Source organism: Chiloscyllium punctatum, chromosome 33, assembly GCF_047496795.1.
Source record: "Chiloscyllium punctatum isolate Juve2018m chromosome 33, sChiPun1.3, whole genome shotgun sequence".
NCBI classification, from domain to species: Eukaryota; Metazoa; Chordata; class Chondrichthyes; order Orectolobiformes; family Hemiscylliidae; genus Chiloscyllium; species Chiloscyllium punctatum.
This window is the reverse complement of record NC_092771.1, coordinates 29,683,967-29,707,825: the sequence shown is the minus strand read 5'-3', so window position 1 is coordinate 29,707,825 and position 23,859 is coordinate 29,683,967. Positions and strand designations below refer to the sequence as shown.

The 23,859-nt window shown below is 43.8% G+C and overlaps 2 protein-coding genes across 4 annotated transcripts in view; both read left to right on the top strand.

Annotated features, from left to right (window-relative positions):
• Positions 1-1,675, top strand: part of ireb2 (iron-responsive element binding protein 2) — a 77,557-nt gene extending 75,882 nt beyond the window's left edge. Inside the window, exon 22 of the mRNA XM_072553277.1 lies at positions 811-1,675. Within this exon, the coding sequence (XP_072409378.1) occupies positions 811-921 (111 nt within the window). The 3' untranslated portion in view covers positions 922-1,675. The remainder of the gene's footprint in view (positions 1-810) is intronic.
• A 5,907-nt stretch (positions 1,676-7,582) lies between these two features.
• Positions 7,583-23,859, top strand: part of LOC140458523 (hydroxylysine kinase-like) — a 55,255-nt gene continuing 38,978 nt past the window's right edge. Inside the window, exon 1 of one of the 3 annotated variants that reach the window (XM_072553274.1) lies at positions 7,583-7,677. The gene's annotated coding sequence lies outside the window, so the exon portion shown is untranslated. Of the gene's footprint in view, positions 7,678-12,879; positions 13,021-23,859 lie in introns of those variants that run through there. The other 2 variants (XM_072553271.1, XM_072553270.1) reach the window with 2 other exon arrangements.

Sequence of the window (23,859 nt, the reverse complement as noted above, 5' to 3'; positions counted from 1 at the left end):
TCAAAGTGGGAAAAACACTAACTTGATACCTTCGGAAGATAAGGCCTACCTTTCATGTTACCTCATAGTAAGGAATGCACAGCCAGCAAAATTCTGGGGACAGAAAATGGTTTCTCAGCTGGATTAGGAAAATGGCTTCCAGGCAAACCATGTCAACTCGCCCAACACTGGCACTGTGAGGCACAAGGGAAAACACTCTGTCCACATCTACTCTATCAAGTTCTCTTAGAATGTTGTATGTTTCAATAAGGTCACCTCTCATTCTCCTTAATTCCAATGAGAATAGGCTCGACCTATCCTCATAAGACTGTCCTTCCATACCTGGCATCAGCATAGTGCACCTTCTCTGGACTGACTTTCATCAGGAATTGTCTGAAACATTGATTTTCCTGCTCCTCGGATGCTGCCTGACCTGCTGTGCTTTTCCAGCACCACTAATCTAAACTCTGTTTTCCAGCATCTGCACTCCTCACTTTTGCCTTTGGACATTTTGATAATCTGCTGCATGTGATTTCCACTTCAAATACTTTTTTAATATGTTGGTTAGCAACTGAAATCAAATACTGTAGATGCTGGAAATGTGAAGCAAACCCAGAAAATACTGTGAGCACTCAGCAGGTCAGGCAGCATTTGTGGATGGAGTTAATGTTATAGTGCATCAACCTGAAACATGAGCTCCCTTTCTCTGTCCACTGCTGCTGTCCATGTTTCTTTCAGCATTTTGAACACAAAAGTTAATCAGTAGAAGAATGAAAGTGTGCTTTCGTTTGTCCCATGGTCTAAATGGATATTAAAAATTCTGTCTTACAGACAAATACAGGAAAGGCATTCAAAGCCGTAGCTAAGTTTGACAATGAAATGGAGATCACCTTTTACAAGCAAGGAGGCATTTTGAACTATGTTGCTCGAAAGATGTTATAATAGTTTCTGCATCTTTTGACGTCATCTGCAACTGCAACTGTGATGGAAACATGGATGAGGTTCCAGTCCACAGGTGATATCGTTTTTGTTCAGTGCTGTTGGAGTGGAGGATATAACTGTTGGAAGTCTTTCATGCTAGAATATGCTTCCAAACTGTCTGTCTCCACCTCAAGACTGGATATGAATGGAGTCCTTGCCTTGCGCATACACTGGTTTCTGCCTTTTGATCCGATAATCACTGTATTCATTTTTCATACTTTTTGGTAACTTAAATGTGTGTGTCGCAACACAGACTCATTCAGATTTGGAGATATACTATGAAATGACATTGCTCATTCGGTGTGCCACTGCCTCTCTCCAGACAAGATTTTGTTGATGTGGAATTTTTTTTTTAACTTTCCATCTTTTTCAAATCCCGCTTTTATCATGTTTTAGCCTCACTGCCTTCAGTTTTCTGAACTTCAAAACAAAGGGTGACAATGAGCATTCAAATACTGTGAAGCAAGGCTATCTGCGTGGGAGGTGGAGGGGACAACTGATAAACAGTGGAAGACTTGGGATAGAAGCACTGTGGAAAAAATGCTTTGAGATTTTATTTGCTGTCTGTGTAAGCAGCAAGAAACCGTCAGACTATTTGGTATTGTATGATAGGTGTCCAAGCAAATGTATTTCAGTAGTAATTCTACTGTACAAATGCTACTGATGAACTGTACATTTTTAATAAGTTGTAAGAATAAACAAGTAAATGATAAAATCTGGATCATACTGTTTGCTATGCTGTGAAAGGCCCAGCTTCCTCAAAGCGCTCAAAATAGGGATCCTCATATTAAGACTATAAGGAAGTTACTCAAATGAATCATTGCTCTGCTTAGTGGGCTAGTATAATAGAGTGGAGATTACTGTTGAGTTGCTGGTTCGCTGCCTGCATTTTTACTTTCTCCATTCATGGGGTGAGGCCTAATTGTCCAGAGGACAGTTAAGAGTCAACCACATTGCTTCAGCTTGTTTTAGTACAAACATATGTATCAGTAGAGATGTATTTAGCAATGTGAAGAATCGTGGAATGCCAAATCTGAAGATGCTACCTGAAATGTCTTTAATGCAGCTGTTACTCTGAATTAACTCACACTCCAATGGTCTGACTTTGAGAATATTTTTTCCAGTCAGCCTGGTTTCCTCAAACTCATGATTTCATGGATGTGGAAAGTGAAACAGTGAAGATAGTGGCATCGTAGTAATGTTACACAACTCAGGCCAGTGATGTGGAAGTATGGGCAAATGTCCTGTCTTAACAAAGACGAACATGAGGACCGCTTTACAAGGCACAGGGACATTTAGAGATCACCTGACATAAACTGCAGGGGCTTGTGTTCAACTTATGGAAGCCCACTAATGAACAGCAATGACTGTCAGCGCTGGGTACAGAAGGGACAAATGCATGTTTAATTTGTTTTGGAGTGATTACACATACTTGCCACCCAGTAGGTATCAGAGTTGACAGCTGGGTGAGATGCAAGGAAACCAAGTATACTATGTTACACATCCATCCACCATGATAAAGACCTCCAAGCCCTCCATATCTTCCTGTCACGCTGTCCCAACCAGTACCCTTCCACTAACACCCTCATCTACCTGGCTGAATTGGTCCTCACCCGTAACGGCTTCTCCTTTCAATCCTCCCACTTCTTCCAAAGAAAGGCGTAGCCATGGGCACCCGCATGGGGGCCAGCTATGCCTGCCTCTTTGTCGGATACGTGGAACAGTCAGTCTTCCACCGCTACCACCTCCCACCTGTTCCTCCGCTGCATTGATGACTATATCAGCAGTACCTTGTGCTCTGACGAGGAGGCTGAACAGTTCTTCAACTTCACTAACACCTTTCACCCTGACCTCAAATTCACCTGGACCATCTCGGACACCTCCCTCCCCTTCCTGGACATCTCCGTCTCCGGCGACCAACTAACCATAGACATCTACTACAACCCACCGACTCCCACAGCTGCCTAGACTACACCACCTGCCACCCTACCTCCTATTAAAAATGCCATCCCTTGTTCCCAATTCTTCCGTCTCCGCTGCATCTGTTCCCAGAATGACGAATTTCACCTTCGAAAATCCAGATGGTGTCCTTCTTCTATAGGAAGGATGTTGTGAAAGGGTTCGGGAAAGATTTACATGGATGTTGCCAGAATTGGAGGGTTTGAGATATGGAAGAGGCTGAATAGACTGAGGCTGTTTTCCCTGGAGTATCAGAGGCTGAGGGGGGACCTTATAGAGGTTTATAAAATCATGAGGGGATAGGGTAAATAGACAAGTCTTTTCCCTGGGTTGTGGGGAAGTCCAGAATTAGAGAGCACAGGTTTAGAGTAAGGGGGGAAATATTTAAAGGGTCCAAAGGGGCAACTTTTCATGCAAAGGGTGGTGTGTTTAAGGAATGAGCTACCAGAGGATGTGGTGGAGGCTGGTACAATTACAGCATTCTTTCTTTAGATTCCCTGCAATGTGGATACAGGCCCTTCAGCCCAACAAGTCCACACCGACACTCCAAAGAGTAACCCAACCAGATCCATTTCCATCTGACTAATGCACCTAACACCCCTTCCAATTGACTCTGGCCAGCTCCTCCCTCGTGTCTTTGTAGTTGGCTTTACACAATTACAATGCCATTACGTCCGATTCAATTTTCTTCCTCTCAAACTACTTGGGTGAATTCTATCATATTATCATAACTACCTCCGAGAGATTTAGGGTCAGAGAGACATAGAGATGTACAGCATAGAATCAGACGCTTCGGTTGAACTTGTCCATGCTAAACAAATATCCTACCCTAATCTAGTCCTATTTGCCAGCACTTGGCCCATATCCCTCTAAACCCTTCCTATTCATATACCCATCCAGATGCCTTTTAAATGCTGTAATTGTACTAGCCTCCACCATTCCATCTGGCAGCTCATTCCATACAGGCACTATCCTCTGTGTGAAAATGTTGCTCTTTAGGTCCCTTTTAAATCTTTACCCTCTCCCACTAAACCTATGCCCCCTAGTTCTGGATTCCTCCAGCCCAGGGGAAAAGATCTTGTTAATTTATCCTATCCATACCCTGCATGATTTTATAAACTTCTCTAAAGTCACCCCTCAGCCTCCGATGCACCAGGGAAAACAGACCCAGCTTATTCGGTCTCTCCCTGTAGCTCAAACCCTCTAACCCTGGCAAACTCCTTGTAAATCTTTTCTGAACCCTTTAAAGTTTCAAAACATCCTTTCGATAGGAGGGAGATCTGAATTGCATGCAATATTCCAAAGGTGGCCTAACCAATGCCCTGTACAGCTGCAACATGACCTCCCAACTCCTATACTTAATGCTGTGACAATAAAGGAAAGCATACGAATCACCTTCTTCACTAGCCTATCTACCTGCAACTTCGTCTTTAAAGAACTATGAAACTGGACTCCAAGGTCTCTTTGTTCAGCAGCACTCCCCAGGACCTTACCATTAAGTGTACAAGTCCTGCCCTGATTTGCCTTTCCAAAATGCAGCACCTCGCATTTATCTAAATTAAACTCCATCTGTCACTCCTTGGCTCATTGGCCCATCTGATCAAGATCCTGTTGTACTCTGAGGTGACCGTCTTCACTGTCCCCTACACCTCCAATTTTGGTGTCATCTGCAAACTTCCTAACTATACCTCTTCTGCTCACATCCAAATCATTTATATAAATGATGAAAGGTAGTGGACTCAGCACCGATCCTTGTGACGCTCCACTGTTCACAGGCTTCCAGTCTGAAAAGCAATCCTCCACCACCACCCTCTGTCTTCCACCTTTGAGCCAGTTCTGTATCCAAATGGCTAGCTGTCCTTGTATTCCATGAGATCTAACCTAGTTAACCAGTCATCCATGGGGAGCCTTGTTAAACGTCTTACTGAAGTCCATGTAGATCATGTGTACTGCCTGTCCTCACCAATCCTCTTTGTTACTCTTTCAAAAAACTCAAGTTTGTGAAGCATGATTTCCCAACACAAAGCTATGCTGACTAACCCTAGTCAGTCCTTGCCTTTCCAAATTGCATGTAAATCCTGTCCCTCGGGATTCCCTCCAACAACTTGCCCACCACTGAGGTCAGACTCACCAGTTTGTAGTTCCCTGGCTTTTCCTTATGACCTTTCTTTAAGCAGTGGCATCACGTTAGCCAACCTCCAGTCTTCCGCTCTTCCGCACCCCCTCACCTGTGACTATCGATGATACAAATATCTTAGCAAGGGGCCCAGCAATCAGTTCCCTAGCTTCCCACAGAGGTCTAGGATACACCTGATCAGGTCCTGGGGATTTATTCACTTTTATTTCTTCACCTTTAACTCCCTAATCAAGTCGGCCTTATTATATATGGTTAAATCTAGAATTGTCTGTTCCCTAATTGGCTCTACTACAAAACAGTAGGCATTCCACAATTTTTGTTTTGGGATCCGCTACCAATCTGATTTTCCCTATCCACCTGCTTATTGAAGTCTTCCACGTATTAGTGCCTCTCATACATGCCTCTTTTTTTCCTCCGGATTTAATTTCTTTCTCAGATTTTAACCACTGCTAGGAGGCCTGTACATAACTCCCAAAAGAGTCTTTTCTCTTTTGCAGTTCCTCAACTCTATCCATACAGATTCTGTGCCTTCTGACCCTATATCACTTCTTGCAATCGATTTAATTTCATTTCATGCTAACAAGGCAACCCTGCCCATCTTCCTGTGCTTTCGATAGGACATGTATCCTTGGATGTTTAGTTCCCAGCCCAGATCCCCTTGCAGCCACATCTGTCATATCCATCAATTTCAATCTGAGCAACAAGCTCATTTACCTTGTTCTTTTTATACTGCATGCATTTAAGTACAACACCCTCAGTCTTGCACTGACTGTCCACCTTTCATCTTTCTCCCCTCATCTACTGAGGCTGAAGTTAGATTCTTGACCCTTTACCAGGCAGTGACTTAGTGGTATTATCGCATGGGACCTGGGTTCATATCCCACCATGGCAAATGCTGGAATGTGAGTTCAAGAGTCTAATGATGACCGTTCTTGTTTGTAGGGATAACTATCTGGTTCAATAGTATCTTTTAGGGAATTCATACAATCCCTAAAGTGTGGAAACAGGCCATTGGGCCCAACAAGTCCACACTGACCCTACTACTCTACATTTCCCCTGACTAATGCCCCTAACCTACACATCCCTGAACAATATGGGCAATTTAGCATGGCATTTCTGGATTGCGGGAGGAAACCGGAGCACCCAGAGGAAACTCATGCAGACACGGGGAGAGAATGCAAACTCCACACAGACAGTTGCCTGAGGCTGGAATCGAACCTGGGAGCCTAGCGCTGTGAGGCAATAGTGCTAACCACTGAGCCACCGAGCCACCCTAGTCAAAGGTGTCACCTTTACTTGGTGGAGTCTACATCTGACTCCAGACCCATACTGATGTAATTCATTTTTAACTGTCCTCTGGGCAATTATTAATGTGCAATAACTGCTAGCCTAGCCAGAGATGCCCCCATCCTGTGAATGAACAAAACAAACATACTGTCTGGGAACTTTAATCACTTCTGAGCCCTCCCCCCTTAAGCATTTCCATGCAACTGAGTCTGCCCAACCATTCCAGCCCTCCCCAATATTTAGTTTAAAGCCTATCCACAGACCTAGTTATGGAATTGACTGAGACTCTGATCCAGTCATGATTCAGATGGAGCCCATTGGAACAGCTCCTTCCTTCCCCAGTACTGGTGCCAATGCTCCATGAATTTGAATGCATTTCTTCCTTGCCAGCCTTTGAGCCTTTAATCTTCTTCCCCCTGGGCCAATTAGCCCGTGGCTCAGGTAGTAATCCAGAGCATATCACTTATTTGGCTCTGCGTTATAATTTAGCCCATGATTGTTGACTAGGGGCATAGACTTAAAAGAAGCAGGAGATTTGGAGAAATGCAGGGAAAAATATTTTCACCCAAAGGGTGATGGGAATCTGGAACTCAAAATGTCTACAACGGTGGTAGAGAACAAAACTCATAACATTTAAGAAATATTTAGATGTACACTTGAGGTGTCAGGGCATGAAAGCGATGGGCCAAGAGCTGCAAAATGGGCTTAGAATAGTTAGGTGGTTATTTTTGACTGGCACAGACTATATGGGTTGAAAGGCCTTTATCTGTGCTGTAGATCTCTGACTGTATGACTTCCTGACTCCCCAAAGTCTATGCACCATTTACAAGGCTAAGTGAGGAGTGTGATGGTATGCTCCCCATTTGCCTGGGTGTGTGCAGTGCCAACAATTCTCAAAAAGCTCGTCCCCATCCAGGACAAAGCAACCTGCTTGGTTACACCCTGTCTACAATATTAAACATTCACTTCATCCTCTGTGTGTACTGTACAAACATTGGATTGCAGCAGTGTCAGAACGCAGCTCCACACCATCATCGCAAGGGGAGTGGGGATGGCAATAATTGCTGGCCCAGCCAATGCTTTTTAAGATGAGTTCTGAGGAGACCTGGAGAGGTAAGGCAATGGGTTCTGATGAAATACAGGAAAGATGGGAGTTGCTGACTGGTTTATCACTCGGGTGTGATGATGTTTCACTTCCTGCTGGAATTAACCTTCCCCGTACTTCCTTCTTTGCTCATGCTTCTTTGGCAGTTAAGTAATTTGTTTACCGTTGAAAGGGAATTTAGAGTGGAGGAGAATGACTCGTCCCAAAATATCTTGGAAGTGGAAGGGCTGTAAGTGCACTCTTTTTGTTCTCCACTAATTTTGAAACAATAGCTGGTGATCTTCAGGCAGGTGATAGTGGGAAATGGAATAGTATGGTGATGCCAGCAAGCAGCTTTTATATAGGACAGGAAGAGGATCAGAAATTACTTTGTAGGCCCTGGTTGACAGTGGACAGCATCTAAATGTTATGGAAAACATAGGACAGGTCCACAGGTTAAGGTGCTAAACTAGACCAGGGCTAATTTTGGGGCTATTAAGCAGAGTCTGGCAGAGGTTGATTGGGTGAGTCTGTTTGAAGGAAAAGGAATGACTAGCAAATGGGAGGCTTTTAAAATGACGTATCAAGAGTCCAGGACAGTACATCCCTGTTAGGGTGAAGGGAAAAGCTGGCAGATTTAGGGATCCCTAGCTGACAAGGATATTGAGGCTATGATCAGGAAAAAGAAGAAGGCATACATTGGGTTTTAGTTATCGGGCTCAAGTGATGACTATAAAAAGTATAGGAGCACTCTTAAGAAGGAAATCAGAAGAGAAAAGAAGGTATGAGATGGATCTGGCAGATAAGGTTAAATATAAGCCCAAGAGTTTCAAGAGCTATATTAGGAGGAAAAGGGTGGCTAGGGAGAGATTAGGTCCCCTTAAAGATCAGGTAGGTAAAGACAATGACTGCAGATGCTGGAAACCAGATTCTGGATTAGTGGTGCTGGAAGAGCACAGCAGTTCAGGCAGCAACAGAGGAGCAGTAAAATCGATGTTTCAGGCAAAAGCCCTTCATCAGGAATAAAAGCCTTTTACTCCTGATGAAGGACTTTTGCCCAAAACGTCGATTTTCCTGCTCCTCGGTTGCTGCCTGAACTGCTGTGCTCTTCCAGCACCACTAATCCAGAACCCCTTAAAGATCAGCATGGCTGTCTATGTGCGGAGCCACAGGAGATGGGGGAGAAATGATATTTCTCCTCAGTGTTTACTGAGGAGAGAATCATGGGTGTTAGGGAAGTAAGGGAAACAAGTGAGGATATTTTGGACCACATACATATTACCAGAAAGGGGGTGTTTGCAGTCTTAAACCACATTAAGATGGATAAATCCCCTGGGCCTGATCAAGTCCATCCTCTGACATTGTCGAAGGTACAGAAGAAATTACAGAGGCCCTTGCAAAGATTTTTGCTTCATCTTTAGCCACTGGTGAAGTTCCGGAAGAGTGGAGGGTGGCTAATGTTGTTCCATTGTTTAAGAAAGGTAGCAAAAACAAGCCAGAGTATTACACGCCAGTGAGCCTAACATCAATGATAGGCAAGCTGTTGGAGAGGATACTGAGGGACAGGATCAATTAACATTTGGTCTAATTAGGGATAGTCAGCATGGATTTGTAAGTGGTAATTCACGTCTGACAAATCTTTTAGAGTTTTTTGAAGACATATCCAAGAGGATAGATGAGGGTGGGGCAGTGGATGTTGTCTGTATGACCTTTATTAAGGCCTTTGACAAGGTCCCGCACGGCAAGCTAGTCATGAAAGTTAGGTCGCATGGGATCCAGGGAGAGCTAGCTAATTGGATTCAAAATTGGCTCAATGGTAGGAAGCAGAGGGTGACCGTTGAAGTTTGTTCCTCAGACTGAAGGCCTGTGACTAATGGTGTGCCTCAGGAGTCGGTGCGGGGAGCTTTATTATTTGTTATTTATGTAAATGATCTGGATGTGAATGTACAAGGCCTGATTAGTGGGTTTGCAGATGATACAAAATTGGCTTGTATGCCTGATAATGAGAAAAGTGATCAAAAATTGCAGAGGGATCTTGATCAGCACAGTGGCTCAGTGGTTTTCACTGCTTCCTCACAGTGCCAGTGGCCTGGGTTCAATTCTAACAAATCTAACAATAACAATCTGTCTGTGGAGTTTGCACATTCTCCCCGTGTCTGCGTGGATTTCATCCAGGTGCTCCGGTTTCCTCCCACAGTCCAAAGATGTGCAGGTTGGGTGAATTGGCCATGTTAAATTGCCCAGAGTGTTCTGGGATGTGTTGGTTAGGTGCATTAGTCAGGTAAAATGTAAAGTAATAGGGTAGGGGATTGGATCTGGGTAGGATACTCTTTGGAACGTCGGTGTGGACTTTGGCCAAATGACCTGTTTCCGCACTGTAGGGATTCTGTGATTCTGTGAAGATATGGAAATGGGCAGATGCAATTCAACACAGATAAGTGTGAGGTGTTGTAATTTGGGAAGTCAAACCAAAGTAGGCCTTATACAGTAAATGGTAAGATCCTGAGAATGGTGTGGGACAGAAGGACCGAGGAATACAAGTACATAGTTCATTGAAAGTGGCATTACATGTAGACAGGGTGGTAAAGAAGGCATTTAGCATGCTGGCTTTCACTGGTTGAAGCATGAAGTATAGGAATTGAGATATTATGTTACAGTTGCATAAGTCATTAGTGAGGCTGCACTTGTGTACAGTTTGGCCACCCTGTTATAGGAAAGACATAGCTAAACTGGAAAGAGTGCAAAGAAGAGTTACTGAGGTGTAGTCAGGACTAGTAGGCCTGAGTTATAGGGAGAGGTTGGCCAGGATAACACTTTACTACTTGGAATGTAGGAGAATGAGGTGGATTGGGTGTATGAAATCATGAGGGACATAGAGAGGGTGAACGCATATAGTCGTCTTCCCAGGAATGGGGAATTGAAAACCACAGGTTTAAGGTGAGAAGGGAAAGATTTAAGAAGGACTTGAGGGGCACGTCTTTATGCAGAGAGTGGTACGTATATGGAATAGGCTACCAGAGAAAGTGGTTGAGGCAGATACTATAGCAATATTTTTTTAAAATTTCGGTAAGTACATAGGAAGGGTTTAGAAGGATATGGACCAACTGCGGGCAATTGGAACGAGCTGAGTGGGCACCATGGTGAGGATGAACCAGTTTGGGCCAAAGGGCCTGTTTCCATGCTGTATTACTGTATGCCTGTATCATTGTAAATGCGTGACAGGCAATTGTAAAGTCTCCCATTGTGATCATAGCCACTGTGACCAAGAACTTTCGAGAAATGGAACTCCTCCTGAATGAATGAAAGATTTGTTTTATGTACCACCTTACATAACCTTAAGATGTCACAGAGTACTTTCTGGCTACCAATTAGATCCATATATTGCAAGTTTTTGAAAACTCTGGAGATTAACTACATAGGATTGAACAGAGTAAAATAAATACCCAAGGATTGAGAAACTTGAATGTGTAAAATTAAAAACAAGTTTAAAAGGATTTAGGAGAGAATAATACGAACAAGAGGCAGCTGTAGAAAGCAACGACTAGAGTTAGTAATTGAAGCAGAGACCACAACAAAAGCTGAATAATTAATCAGGGTTATCTTCAAGAAAAGGAGTTCTTCTGTGAAGAATTTAATGCATTGCAGAATCTCAAAATCAGCTCCAGTAGGGGGAACACGTCATCTGTATGCCTGACACCAGACTCCCAAAGACCTGCTTGTTGGGAATTTGTGTGGGTTTGATGGTCTATTACTTTAAGAGTCTGATCAGGTGACATAATGATTCTGTCATAAGCCATTTGATGCAAGCAGTTTCTTCTCAACTTGCTGCCGTCTACACACGCTCCTGTTTAACGCATCAGTCTCCTGCTCCTTCTTGGAACTTAATACTACTCTCCTCAGACCTTGACTGTGACAGGACATTTCCCAGGGGCAGAGTGGGACCACTTTAAGGATGTTCTTAAATTATCCCTGAAGAATTTCCTTTGGCGGAACTGCCAAAGGAGGAGACATTGCAGTTCTTGGACTGTAACTCTGTCATTCCAGGTTTTTAACTACATGTTTACAAGTATGATGAGAGTATTTGCCTTGACTACCCTTATAGAGAGTGAGTTGCAAACATCCATGATACTCCAAGTGATTAAAAATTACCCCAATTCCTCTCTAAATCCGCCCAATGATTATATTAAATCTGTGTTCTTTTGTCATTGCTCTTGAGGAGATAGTCTTCATTCATTCATGTTGCTATAATAAGGGCAGCACGGTGGCACAGTGGTTAGCACTGCTGCCTCACAGCGCCAGAGACCCGGGTTCAATTCCCGCCTCAGGCGACTGACTGTGTGGAGTTTGCACGTTCTCCCCGTGTCTGCGTGGGTTTCCTCCGGGTGCTCCAGTTTCCTCCCACAGTCCAAAGATGTGCAGGTCAGGTGAATTGGCCATGCTAAATTGCCCATAGTGTTAGGTAAGGGGTAAATGTAGAGGTATGGGTGGGTTGCGCTTCGGCGGGGCGGTGTGGACTTGTTGGGCTGAAGGGCCTGTTTCCACACTGTAATGTAATCTGCTATAATTCTGTATACTCTAATCAAATAACCCAAATTTCCTCTGTTCCAAAGACGACAATAAGCCTTTCTAATTTGTTTTTCTCTCTGTCTCTGTCTCTCTCTCTCTTTAATATGTATAATAGTTTTACCGTATCTCACTGTGGGTCACCTATTAGAAAACGGATTTTTTTTACTTTGCATTTTTTTTCTCTTTTTCTTTTTTTCTTTTATCTTTTTCTTATCTCTTTTACTCCCACACTACCGCCTAACTGTGGTAGTGCTTATTTTTTTCCCCAGCACCCATGTTGTGTGTGTGCAGGTGTGAGACACAAGGTGCACAAATCTTTATTCAAATTTCCACCACCAGGAAGAAAGGAAACACCCGAGTAGCCACTGACAAGCAGTGCCCTTCACATCAAAGGGCAATGTTGCGTGATCAAACAGTGAAGCGGAGGGCAGGGGTTAAAATCAAAATAGAGTTGGAGGGGGAAATAATGCACTGATTTACTTTGCTTTTATTTTTAATCAATTCATTTGGACTTGTTAAGACTGATTGGGTGGGTGAGCCTTTAACTGAGGGAGCTCAGCTACAGGCTCCAGTTAGTTAACCAAACAATCTCGTTAAAACTGGAACATTATCTGATCTGATGCTCAAATGACTGACACTTGAATTGCTTGTGTTACAGCCGTTGCCATGGTCTGGAAATGTTTTTCACGATGGTTGCCATTACTGGCAGAAACATCTGAATGAAGTTGAGGGTGCCAAGGACATTTAGAAACTTTATTTTTAGTAACTAGTTCTAAGTAAGCAGGTCTGATGCATGCACAGAGAAGTTCTATTTGAATGCATTTAAAGATGGTTAGTAAAACTGCTCCGGCAATCGTGAAATAGGACGTTCCAGTGTCACGTGGACTGAAAAGGCATTTTCAACAGCTTAATAACGGAAACCAGTGACTCATAGTAAACAGTTATTTTTCAGACTGGAGGATGCCTGACTCCCCTACCCTTCTCTGTAACAGTGCTTTGGGGTGCCCAAGGCACATGAGGTCCCAGGGTAAGTAGCACTCACTCAGTACGCATTAGAGTCTCAGCTTTGGTTTTGTACTCGAGTCTTGGAGTGGGACTTGAACCCAGAACCTTTTAACTCAGAGGTAAGCACTACCAACTCACACAGTTGGTAGCTCTCATTACAGCCAATTGTCTCAATAGACTATGCTAGTTCACTGTTTACACTCAATATAAATGACTTTGTTTGAATATAGCTTAACATCTCAAAGTTTACTGATGGAACCAAACTTGGAGGAACAGTGACAGTGGATCTTATCAACTGTAGCATAATGTCGCTAGGTTAGTTAAACAGTCAGATAGATGGGATTTGATACAGAGGTGACAAATTTTGACACGGGATAGGAAGAGGCAATACCTGCTCATTGGCTCAATTTAAGGAAGGTGCAGTGTTAGCAATTGTAATGTTCATAAGATGGTTTTGCTTTGGGATTGAGTCTTTCAGTTAAAATGAAAGGCCTTGTTGACAATGTGATCTGTTCTAAAATCAGTACACTGGCACTGTTTGATTGTTAGTAATTTGAGCAGCATTGCAGATTGCTTTAGATTACTTACAGTGTGGAAACAGGCCCTTCGGCCCAACAAGTCCACACCGCCCCGCCAAAGTGCAACCCACCCATACCCCTACATTTACCCCTTACCTAACACTACGGGCAATTTAGCATGGCCAATTCACCTGACCTGCACATCTTTGTGACTGTGGGAGGAAACCGGAGCACCCGGAGGAAACCCACGCAGACACGGGGAGAATGTGCAAACTCCACACAGACAGTCGCCCAAGGCTGGAATCGAACCTGGGACCCTGGCGCTGTGAGGCAGCAGTGCTAACCACTGAGCCACCGTGCCGCCCTTTACTGTAAAGGTACAACTGTGGCAGCAGCCTGTCTAACAGGGAATAACTTCAGGGTCTCCAAAGTCCTAGAAAAGTGTTGAGAATTTCAGTTTGTTAATGGTTATGTTTTAAAATGTACATTTATTTCCACAATAAAAGAATGTTGGGGCTCAAGGATATCTGTTGTACATTTCTACCTGGATAGAAAACTCAGCTGTTTTGTGCAGTTGGCTAAACACCAACAGTGAGAGTCTGATTTCTGTTCCAGCTGAGGTAGACCTGCCTCCTTGTCCTTCCCCTCAGAGTGGAAGTGAATGGTAAACTGAAATGTTTTTGGTTGTGCTATTGGAAAAATTGGAATATTGTATTTTATTGTTTAAATGGCTGGCAAAAGTAATGTTTAGTCAATGGAGAAAGTAAAGACTAAAGATGCTGGAGATCAGAGTCAAAAGGTGTGGTACTGGAAAAGCACAGCTGGTCAAGCAGCATCCGAGAAACAGGAGAGTTGATTTTTTGGATATTAGCAATGTGGGGTGGGTGGGGGTGGGGGGGCTCAAGATGGCTGAGATAAATTGGAGGGGAAGGTAACTGGGAAGGTGATAGGTAGATGAAGGTGGGGGGTGATGGTGATAGGTCGGAGCAGAGGGTGGAGTGGATAGGGAAGGAAGATGGACAGGTAGGACACTTCAAGAGGGCAGTGGAGGGTTGGATCTGGGATGAGGTGGGGGTACTGGAGATGAGGAAACTGGTGAAGTCGGCATTGATCCCATGGGGTTGGAGGATCCCAAAGTGGAAGATGAGGCATTCTTTCTCCGGCCATTGGGTGGCTTGGACTTGGAGGTGGAGGAGGCCCGGGACTTGCATATCCTTGGCAGACTGGGAGGGGGAATTTGAAGTGGTTAGCCACAGGGCAGTGGGATTGGTGCGTCTGTCCTTGAAGATGTTCTCTGAAACTTTCCGCAAGTTGGCGTCCTGTCTTTCCAATGTAAAGGAGACCACATCAAGAGCAACAGACACGGTAGGTGAGGTATTTAGATGTTCAGGACAATTTCTGTGGATGTGGAAGGATCCTTTGGGGCCTTGGATGGAGGTCAGGGGGAGGTGTGGGCACAGGTTGTACACCTCTTGCGGCTGGGTATGGTTTGGTGGGGACATAGATCTAACAAGGGAGTCGTGGAGGGAATGGTCTCTGCGGAATACTGTCAGGGATGGGAAGGGAAATATATCTCTGGTGGTGGGGTCTGATTGTAGGTGACAGAAATGGTGGAGGATGATGGCATTGTATACGGAGGTTTGGTGAGGTGGAAGGTGAGGTCCGGGGGGGTCTATCCTTGTTGTGGTTGGAGGGGTGCGGTTCAAGGGCGGAGATGCGGGAAGTGGAGGAGATGCGCTAGACAGTATTGTTGACCATGAGAGGGGAAATCGTAGTCCTTGAAGTAGGAGGCCATCTGGGATACTCTGGAGTGGAATTGCTCCTCCTGGGAGCAGATGCAGAGGAATTGGGAGTAAAGGATGGCGTTTTTACAGGAGACAGGATGAGAGAAGCTGTAGTCTAATTAGTTGTGGGAGTCAGTATCTTTTGATGTCTATGTTGAGTCAGTCACCAGAAATGGAGATAGAGAGGTCCAGGAAGGGGAGGGAGGTGTCCAGGTGAACTTGAGGTCATTTTGTGAACTTGATGAACTGTTCAACCTCCTTCTGGGAACACGAGGTGGCACTGATCCGGTCATCAATGAAGCGGAGGAAAAGGTGGGGAATGGTGCCAGTTTAACTCCAGAAAATGGATTGTTTCACTTATCCAATAAAGATGTAGGCATAGCTGGGGGTCCATGCAGGTGACCATGGCTACCCCTTTGGTCTGAAGGAAGTGGGAGGATTTGATGAAGTTGTTAAGGGTGAGAACCAGTTCAGCCAATCACTGAGTGTGTCAGTGGAAGGGTACTGGTTGGGACGGCTGGAGATGAAGAAATGTAGGGCTTGGAGGCCTTTGTCATGGCGGATGGATGTCCATGGTGAAGATGAGGCATTGGGGGCCAGGGAAATGAAAGTCATGGAGGGGGTGGAGGCCATTGGTGGTGTTCTGAACATACGTGGGGAGTTCCAGGACTGAGGGGGCAGGACCGTGTCAGCGTATGAGGACACATGTTCGGTGTGGCAGGAGCAGGCGGAGATGATGGGTCAATGGAGGCAGTCAGGTTTGTGAATTTTGGGTAAGTAAGGTTTGCAGAAGATGAGGTTGGAGGTTGTGGGTGGGAGATCCCCTGAGATGATGAGGTTATGAATGGTCTGGGAGATAATGGTTTGATGATAGGAGGTGAGGCCATGATTGAGGGGGCAATAGAAGAAGGTGTCAATGAGTTGGCGCCTAGCTTCAGTGGCATACAGGTCGGTGTGCCAAACTACCACTACCCCCCCCCCAACCCCCCCCAACCCCCCCCACCCCGCCCCCACCCCGCCCCCACCCCGCCCCAACCTCCTTTATCTGCTGGTTTGCTGGTGAGACTGTACTTGGAGTGGAGGGCTGCATGTTGCAAGCGTGAAAGGTTAAAGTGGGTGAAGGGGATGGACAGGTTGAGGCAGTCAATGTCACAATGGCAATTGGAGATGAAAAAATTAAGGGCAGATTACAGACCAGCTCGGGGTGTCCAAGTGGATGGGGGTGGTAGAAGGGGTCCTCGGAGAGTGGGTCAGAGTCATGATGGAGAAAGTAAGCATGGAGGCAGCGGAAGAAAAATTTGATGTCACAACAAGTGTGGAATTTGTTGATGTGAGAGCGTAGTGGGATGAAGGTGAGACCTTTACTGATGACTGATCATGCATCTTCAATGAAGTGTAGGTCTGGGGGGAATGGTGGAAACACGGCAAAGTTGGAGGCTTGGACCTGGTGTCGAACTGGGGTTGAGAGTAGGGGTGAAGACTGTTTCTAGTGGGTGTGATCACTGCTCCTGCTCCTCGGGTGTTGTCTGACCAGCTGTGCTTTTCCAATGCCACACTTTTTGACTAATGTTTAGTCAATACTGAGTTTAGTCTTCTGTCGCTGTAAACTTAAAATTGGTGATATAGTGGACAGTGAAGAAGGTTACTTAAGATGGCAAAGAAATCTTGGTCAGTTGGGTCAATGAGTAGCAGATGGTGTTTAATCTGGATAAATGTGAGGTGTTGCATTTTAGTAAAACAGACCAGGGCAGGACTTCTACAGTTAATGGTTTGGTCCTGGGTAGTGTTGTACAACAGAGAGACCAATAGGTTCTGATATGTAATTCTTCAAAAATTGCATCACAGATAGACAGCGGGCTTAAGAAGGTGTTTAGCACACCTGCCTTCATTGCTCAGACCTTTGAGTGTAGGAGTTGGGATGTCATGTTGAGGTTGTACAGGACTTTGGTGAGGCCTCTTCTGAAGTATTGTGTCCAACCCTGTTATAGGAAGGATATTGTTAAGGTGGAGGGTTCAGAAATGATTTACCAGTATCTTGCTGGGAATGGAGCTTTTGAGTTATAAGGAGAGGCTGGATAGGCCGAGACTTCACAGGAGCATGGGAGGTTGAGGGACGTCCTTAAAGTTTATAAAATCCTGAGGGGCAGAGAGAAGGTATTTTCCTGAAGATGGGACAGTTCAAAACTAAGGGGCATATTTTTGAGGTGAGAGGAAAAATATTTTAAAAAGACACAAGGGGCAACTCTTTTTACGTGGTGGTTCCTGCGTGGAATGAACTGTCAGAGAAAGTGGTGATTACAAGTACAATTACAACACTTAAAAGGCATTTATAGATAAGTACACGGATGGGAAAGGTTTGAAGGGATATGGGCCAAACACAGGCAGGTGGACTAGTTCAGTTTGGAAACATAGTTGGCATTGGACTAGTTGGGCCAAAGGATCCATTTCCTTGCTTATAAAAGTTTTAAAACATGAAATCTTTTTGGCATCTTTCAACTATTAACTGGGGCTTATTAGTTATTCATCTCTATGGAGTCCGAACTGATAGGACAAAGTGATTCATGTGCAAAGAACTTATACAGTAGTGGGAGAGATTGAGAGAATGTTTAGTAAAGCATATGGGATCTTAGACTTCATTATGAGATGCATTGAGCACAAAATCAAGAAGTTATGAAGTTCTGGTTAATGCAAACAATAGTGAAAGGTGAAACAAACTAGTAATTGAGGCTTTAAAACCAAATTATATACATAGCAATATACATTATTTAGTGCAGAGGTTTGAGGTTTCTGTGATCACTTTTATCGATAATATATAATTCCATTAAATGATTATATCACAAGCTAAAAAGTTTAAATTGGAAGTGATTGGAAATATGTTAGCTGAGCAAATCATTGATCGAATTCAACATGGAATAATCTGAATGGTGCCTTATTCAGTTGGTTTTCTAGCTCAGCTAATGCCACAAAAGCTATTGCCTCAAATGGTGTCAGTGTTTCCTAGTGCTAGGGTATCAGAGGATGGTTGTAAAACACCTGAGTTTTCTTCACATCTGTAACTGATGGCTCAACACTTATTTCTATTTTTCTATTCAGTGTGGGTAACACTAACAAGGATACCTTTGTTGTCCATCCATTGCCTTGCTGGACCATTTCAGTGGGTAGTTCAGAGTCAACTACATTGCTGTTGGTCTGGTGTTACTTGAGATGGTACAAAGGGATATGGTTAGAGTAGATGTAGATCCGGCAAATGGTGCATAATGTGGGAAATCTGAAATTGTCCACTTTGGCATGAAGAGTAAAATTGAATGATCTAAAATATGAGAGATTGCAGAGCTCTGAGATACAAAGGGATCTGAGTGTCCCAGTGCATAAATCACAAAAGGTAAAGCAGATACTGCAAGTAATTAGGAAAGCTAATAGAACATTATCACTTATCGTAAGGGGAATTGAATACAAAAAAACCAAAAAGAGCATGATACCAAAAGGCATAAGAGCAGTAGGCCATTCAACGAGATCATAGCTGATCTGATCATCCTGAACTCCAGTTTCCTGCCTTTCCCTCAGAATCCTTAATTCCCTCACTGATTGAAAATCCGTTTCAGCCTTGAATGATTCATGCCTTGACAGTCTTTTGTGGGAAAGAATTCCACAAATTCACCACCCTCTGAGAGATGAAATTCCTCCTCATCTCTGTCTTAAACATGTGATCCTTTATTCAGAGATAATAACGTCTGGTCTAGGGACATAATGTTTCATTTTAATAAAACATCAGTGATGGAGTATTGATCTCATTATTTAAGGAAGGATGTAAACACATTTGAAGCAGTTCAGAGAAGTTTTAGTAGTCTCTTACCTGTAATGTGTGGGTTTTCTTGTGAGAAAAGTTCAGATAAGCTAGATTTGTGTCCATTGGAGTTTAGAAGAGTAGAGGTGACTTGATTGAATCAAATAAAGTCCTGAGGGGTCCTGATGGGGTGAGGGAAATGTGGAGAGGATGTTTCCTTTTATGATGGATTTTTAAAAGCTAGAGGTCACCCATTTAAAACAGATGAGGGAATTGAGTCCTGTGAATGTGAAATTTTAGAATCCCTACAGTGTAGAAGTAGGCCATTTGGCTGATTGAGTCCACACCGACTCTCCGAAGAGCATCCCACCCAGACCCACCCTGCAATGCTAAATTTCCCATGGATAATCCACCTAGCCTGCACATCCGTAGACATTATGGGCAATTTATCATAGCCAATCCAACTAACCTACACACCTTTGGACATTGGGAGGAAACCAGAGCATCCGGAAGAAACCCACTGGGAGAATGTGCAAACTTCGCACAGTCAGCCAAGGTTGGAATTGAACCCGGATCCCTGGTGCTATGAGGCAGCATTGCTAATCATTCAGCCAGTATGTGCTGCCCCTCTTCCTGAAAAGGAAATGGAAGCAGGGTCATGAAATATTTTTAAGGCAGTGATAGGTGGATTCTTGACAAGCATGAGGGTGAAAGGTTATCGGGGGTAGCAGGAATGTGGATCAGCCATGATCTTGTGGAATGTAGAGCAGGCTCAAAAGCTTACTCCTAGTTCAGATGTGCTTAAATACCAGCAGATTTCCTTCCTTAAAGGACATTAGTGAACTACAACACAATTGACAGTAATAGTTGGTGGTTTCATGGTGGCCATCACTGAAATTAGCTTTCAATTCCATACTTATGAATTGAATTTCAACTCCAGAGTTGTCAGGAAGGGTTTATGAATCCACGTCATTGCAGAGCTCTGGATGATTAGTCCAGTGATATTACCTCTCTGCCACCATCTCTCTTTAAATGATGCTCTTTATCAAGGCCAGTTATTTGTCTTGTTTTCAATACCAATCACATTCTCAAATTCATTTTTAACTCAGTTAAATCTTACTCTAACTTTGTAGAATATGTTCACCGAATGCTTGAACTCTATGAAGAGCCTGAAGCTGGAGATAAGAATGAAATCTGGTGCTTCTAAACAGAGCGCACACTTGAAGAGGAGCAGTATCTTTTGACTTTAAAAGCTGTAATATACCAGAGTCAAGGCATTGACTCATTACACTGCCATTTGAGTTAGTGATGCACCAACACTGAAGAGAGAATGAGGAATTGCTGAATAATTGAGTCCAGAGAACATACATATGGCAGAAGTAGACAGCAGAGATTGAGTGAATCCTTGGAAGAGTATAAAGGCAGTAGGAGCATACTTAAGAGGGAAATCAGGAGGGCAAAAAGGGGCCATGAGATAGCTTTGGCAAATACAGTTAAGGAGAATCCAAAGATATTTTATAAATACATTAATGACAAAAGGGTAACTAGGGAGAGAATAGGGGCACTCAAAGATCAGCAAGGCAGCCTATGTGTGGAACTGCAGGAGATGGGGGAGATATTAAACGAGTATTTTGCATCAGTGTTTACTGTAGAGAAGGACATGGAAGATATAGAATGTAGGGAAATAGATGGTGACATCTTGAAAAATGTCCATATTACAGAGGTGGTGTTGGTGGACGTCTTAAAATGCATAATGGTTGATAATTCCTCAGGACCTGATCAGGTGTACCCTGGAACTCTGTGGGAAACTAGGGAAGTGATTGCTAGGCCTCTTGCTGAGATATTTGTTTCATCCATAGTCACAGATGAAATGCCAGAAGACTGGTGGTTGGCAAACGTGGTGTCACTGTTTAAGAATGGAGGTAAGGACAAGCCAGGGAACTGTAGACCAGTGAGCCTGACATCGCTAGTGGGCAAGTTATTGTAGGGAACCCTGAGAGCCAGGGTTTTGGAATGCATTTGGAAAGGCAAGGACTGATCAGGGCTATTCAACATGGCTTTGTGCATGGGAAATCATGTGTCATTAACTCGACTGAGTTTTTTTAAGAAGTAACAAAGAGATTGATGAGGACAGAACAGTGGACGTGATCTTTATGGACTTCAGTAAGGAACTTAACAAGCTTCTACATGTGAGACTGTTTAGCAAGGTTAGATCACATGGAAAACAGGGAGAGCTAGTCATTTGAATACAGAACTGGCTCAAAGATAGAAGGCAGAGAGTAGTAGTGAAGGGCTGCTTTTCAGACTGGAGGCCTGTGACCAGTGGAGTGCCACAAGGATCGGTGCTGGGTCCACAGCTTTTTGTGGATTTGGATGTGAACAGTTAGTACGTTTGCAGATGACAGCAGAATTGGAGGTGAAGTGGACAGCGAAGGTTACCTCAGATTACAACGGGATCTTGATCAGATGGGCCAATGGGCTAAGGAGTGACAGACGGAGTTTAATTTAGATAAATGTGAGGTGCTGCATTTTGGAAAGGCAAATCTGGGCAGGAAAGGTCCTGGGAAGTGTTGCTGAACAAAGAGACCTTGGAGTGCAGGTTCACAGTTCCTTGAAAGTGGAGTCGCAGGTAGTTAGAATAGTGAGAAGAGTGTTTGAAATGCTTTCCTTTATTGATGAAAGTGTTGAGTATGGGAGTTGGGAGGTCACGTTGCGGCTGTATAGGACATTGGTTAGGCCACTTTTGGAATATTGCGTGTAGTTCTGGTCTCCCTCCTATTGGAAGGATGTTGTGAAACTTGAAAGGGCTCAGAAAAGATTTATAAGGATGATGCCAGGATTAAGGATTTCAGTTATAGGGAGAGGCTAAATAGGCTGTGGATGTTTTTCCTGGAGCATTGGAGTCTGAGGGGTGACCTTATAGATTTATAAAGTCATGGGGGGGACATAGATCTATAAAGTTTATCAAGTCGTGGAGGGCATAGATAGGATTAATAGACAAGGCCTTTTCCTTGGGGTGGGGGCGTCCAGAACTAGAATGCAAAACTAGGGTTTAGAATGAGAGGGGAGAGATTTAAAAGAGACCTCAGAGGCAACTTTTTCATGCAAAGGTTGGTGCATGTCCGGAATGAGCTGCCAAAGGAGGTAGTGGAAAGGCATCTGGATGGGTTTATGAATAGGAAGGGTTTAGAGGGATATGTACCATGTGCTGGCAAATGGGACTAGATTAATTTAGATTATCTGGTCAGCATGGATGAGTTGGACCAAAGGATCAGTTTCCACGCTGTTTCCACCTATGATTTCAGATATAATCAGGGAAGAGTGTAAGTATCAGTCAGCTCGGGCAGATGAGATGGTGAATGCTGTATTTCTCCAAGAAATACCAATTACCTATACCTGTGAGACTAAGAAAGACTGTGAGCAGGGCAGCGAAAATCCCAGGCACATCATATGGATGTTCAGAGAAATCAGCTGAATTTTCCCCATGTGCGAGCTATTATACAAGGCTGATAGAATTCTGAATAGTAACGTGTGGTGCTGGAAAAGCACAGCTGGTCAGGCAGCAACCAAGGAACAGGAGAGTTCACATTTCGGGCATAAGCTCTTCATCAGGAATTTAGCCAATTGCCACTTTCAAACAAAGTGTGAAAGGTTGTTTGACAAAGATGGACTATGTATTATCACTACAGTGTGGAAAAAGGCCATCCAGCCCATCTATCCACATCAACTTTCCAACCAGCATTCTATCCAGACCCAGCCCCCTATCCTATACCTGTAATCTTGCAATTCCCATGGCAAATCCATCCCTGGACATTATGGGACAATTTAGCCAATCCACCTAACCTGGACTGTGGGAGGAAACTGGAGCACCTGGAGGAAACCCATGTGCAAACTCCACACCAACTGTAGCTCGAGGCTGGAATCGAACCCGGGTCCTTGGTGCAGTCAGGCAGCAGTGCTGACCACTGTGCTGCCCCACAGCATTACCTCTGTATGACATGCTCATTTAAACAGACTCCAAATCAATTCAGTTTAGCCTGGTTCTTTCAGACAGTATGTGAATTTGCATAGGTTTGCAATGTGTCTTCATGTTAATTCAATGTGAAGGCTCTGCCCTGGTGCACGTGTTACATCATGTGCCTACAGCCCGTCTAGTGGCATAGATTTATGCTTAAGTCAAGTTCATGCAGAATTCTTGAGAATGTACTGAAGTAGAAGTGGCTCACCTCAATTGTGAATGGAAAAATTGTTCACTTGACATTACATGTATGTGGTAATCAACATGTCAAATAACATGTCATATATAACATGTCAAATCGCCAGTTCCTTTATGTATTATAAGGGATCAGAAATTCAAGATGTTAAACCAATGCCTTTCCTCTCTATTTACATCAAATAGTGTACACTAGCAAGATAAAATAAATTCTTAAGGCAAAGCTACTTGTTATAAACAAGCTTGCTTGTACATTCAGATGTCAACACCCAATATCTGCAGATAAATGGTCTATTTATTTTGAGTAGCCTTTTTAGGTCTAATGTAGTTGATTTAGCAATGTTTGATTTTCAGTGGAATTTTTTTTCCATTTGGAATGGTAGAGCTGCAAGCAAATCTACATTGGACCACAGCATTGTTTCAAAATTTCAAGATTGTGCTGCTTGAGGGTGAGTGAAGGCAAAACTGGCCAGAAAGGGGGAGTGTGTTCATTGGTGAAAGATCTATGACCTGGAAATTCATAGTTAAAAATCACACAACACCAGGTTATAGAGTCCAACAG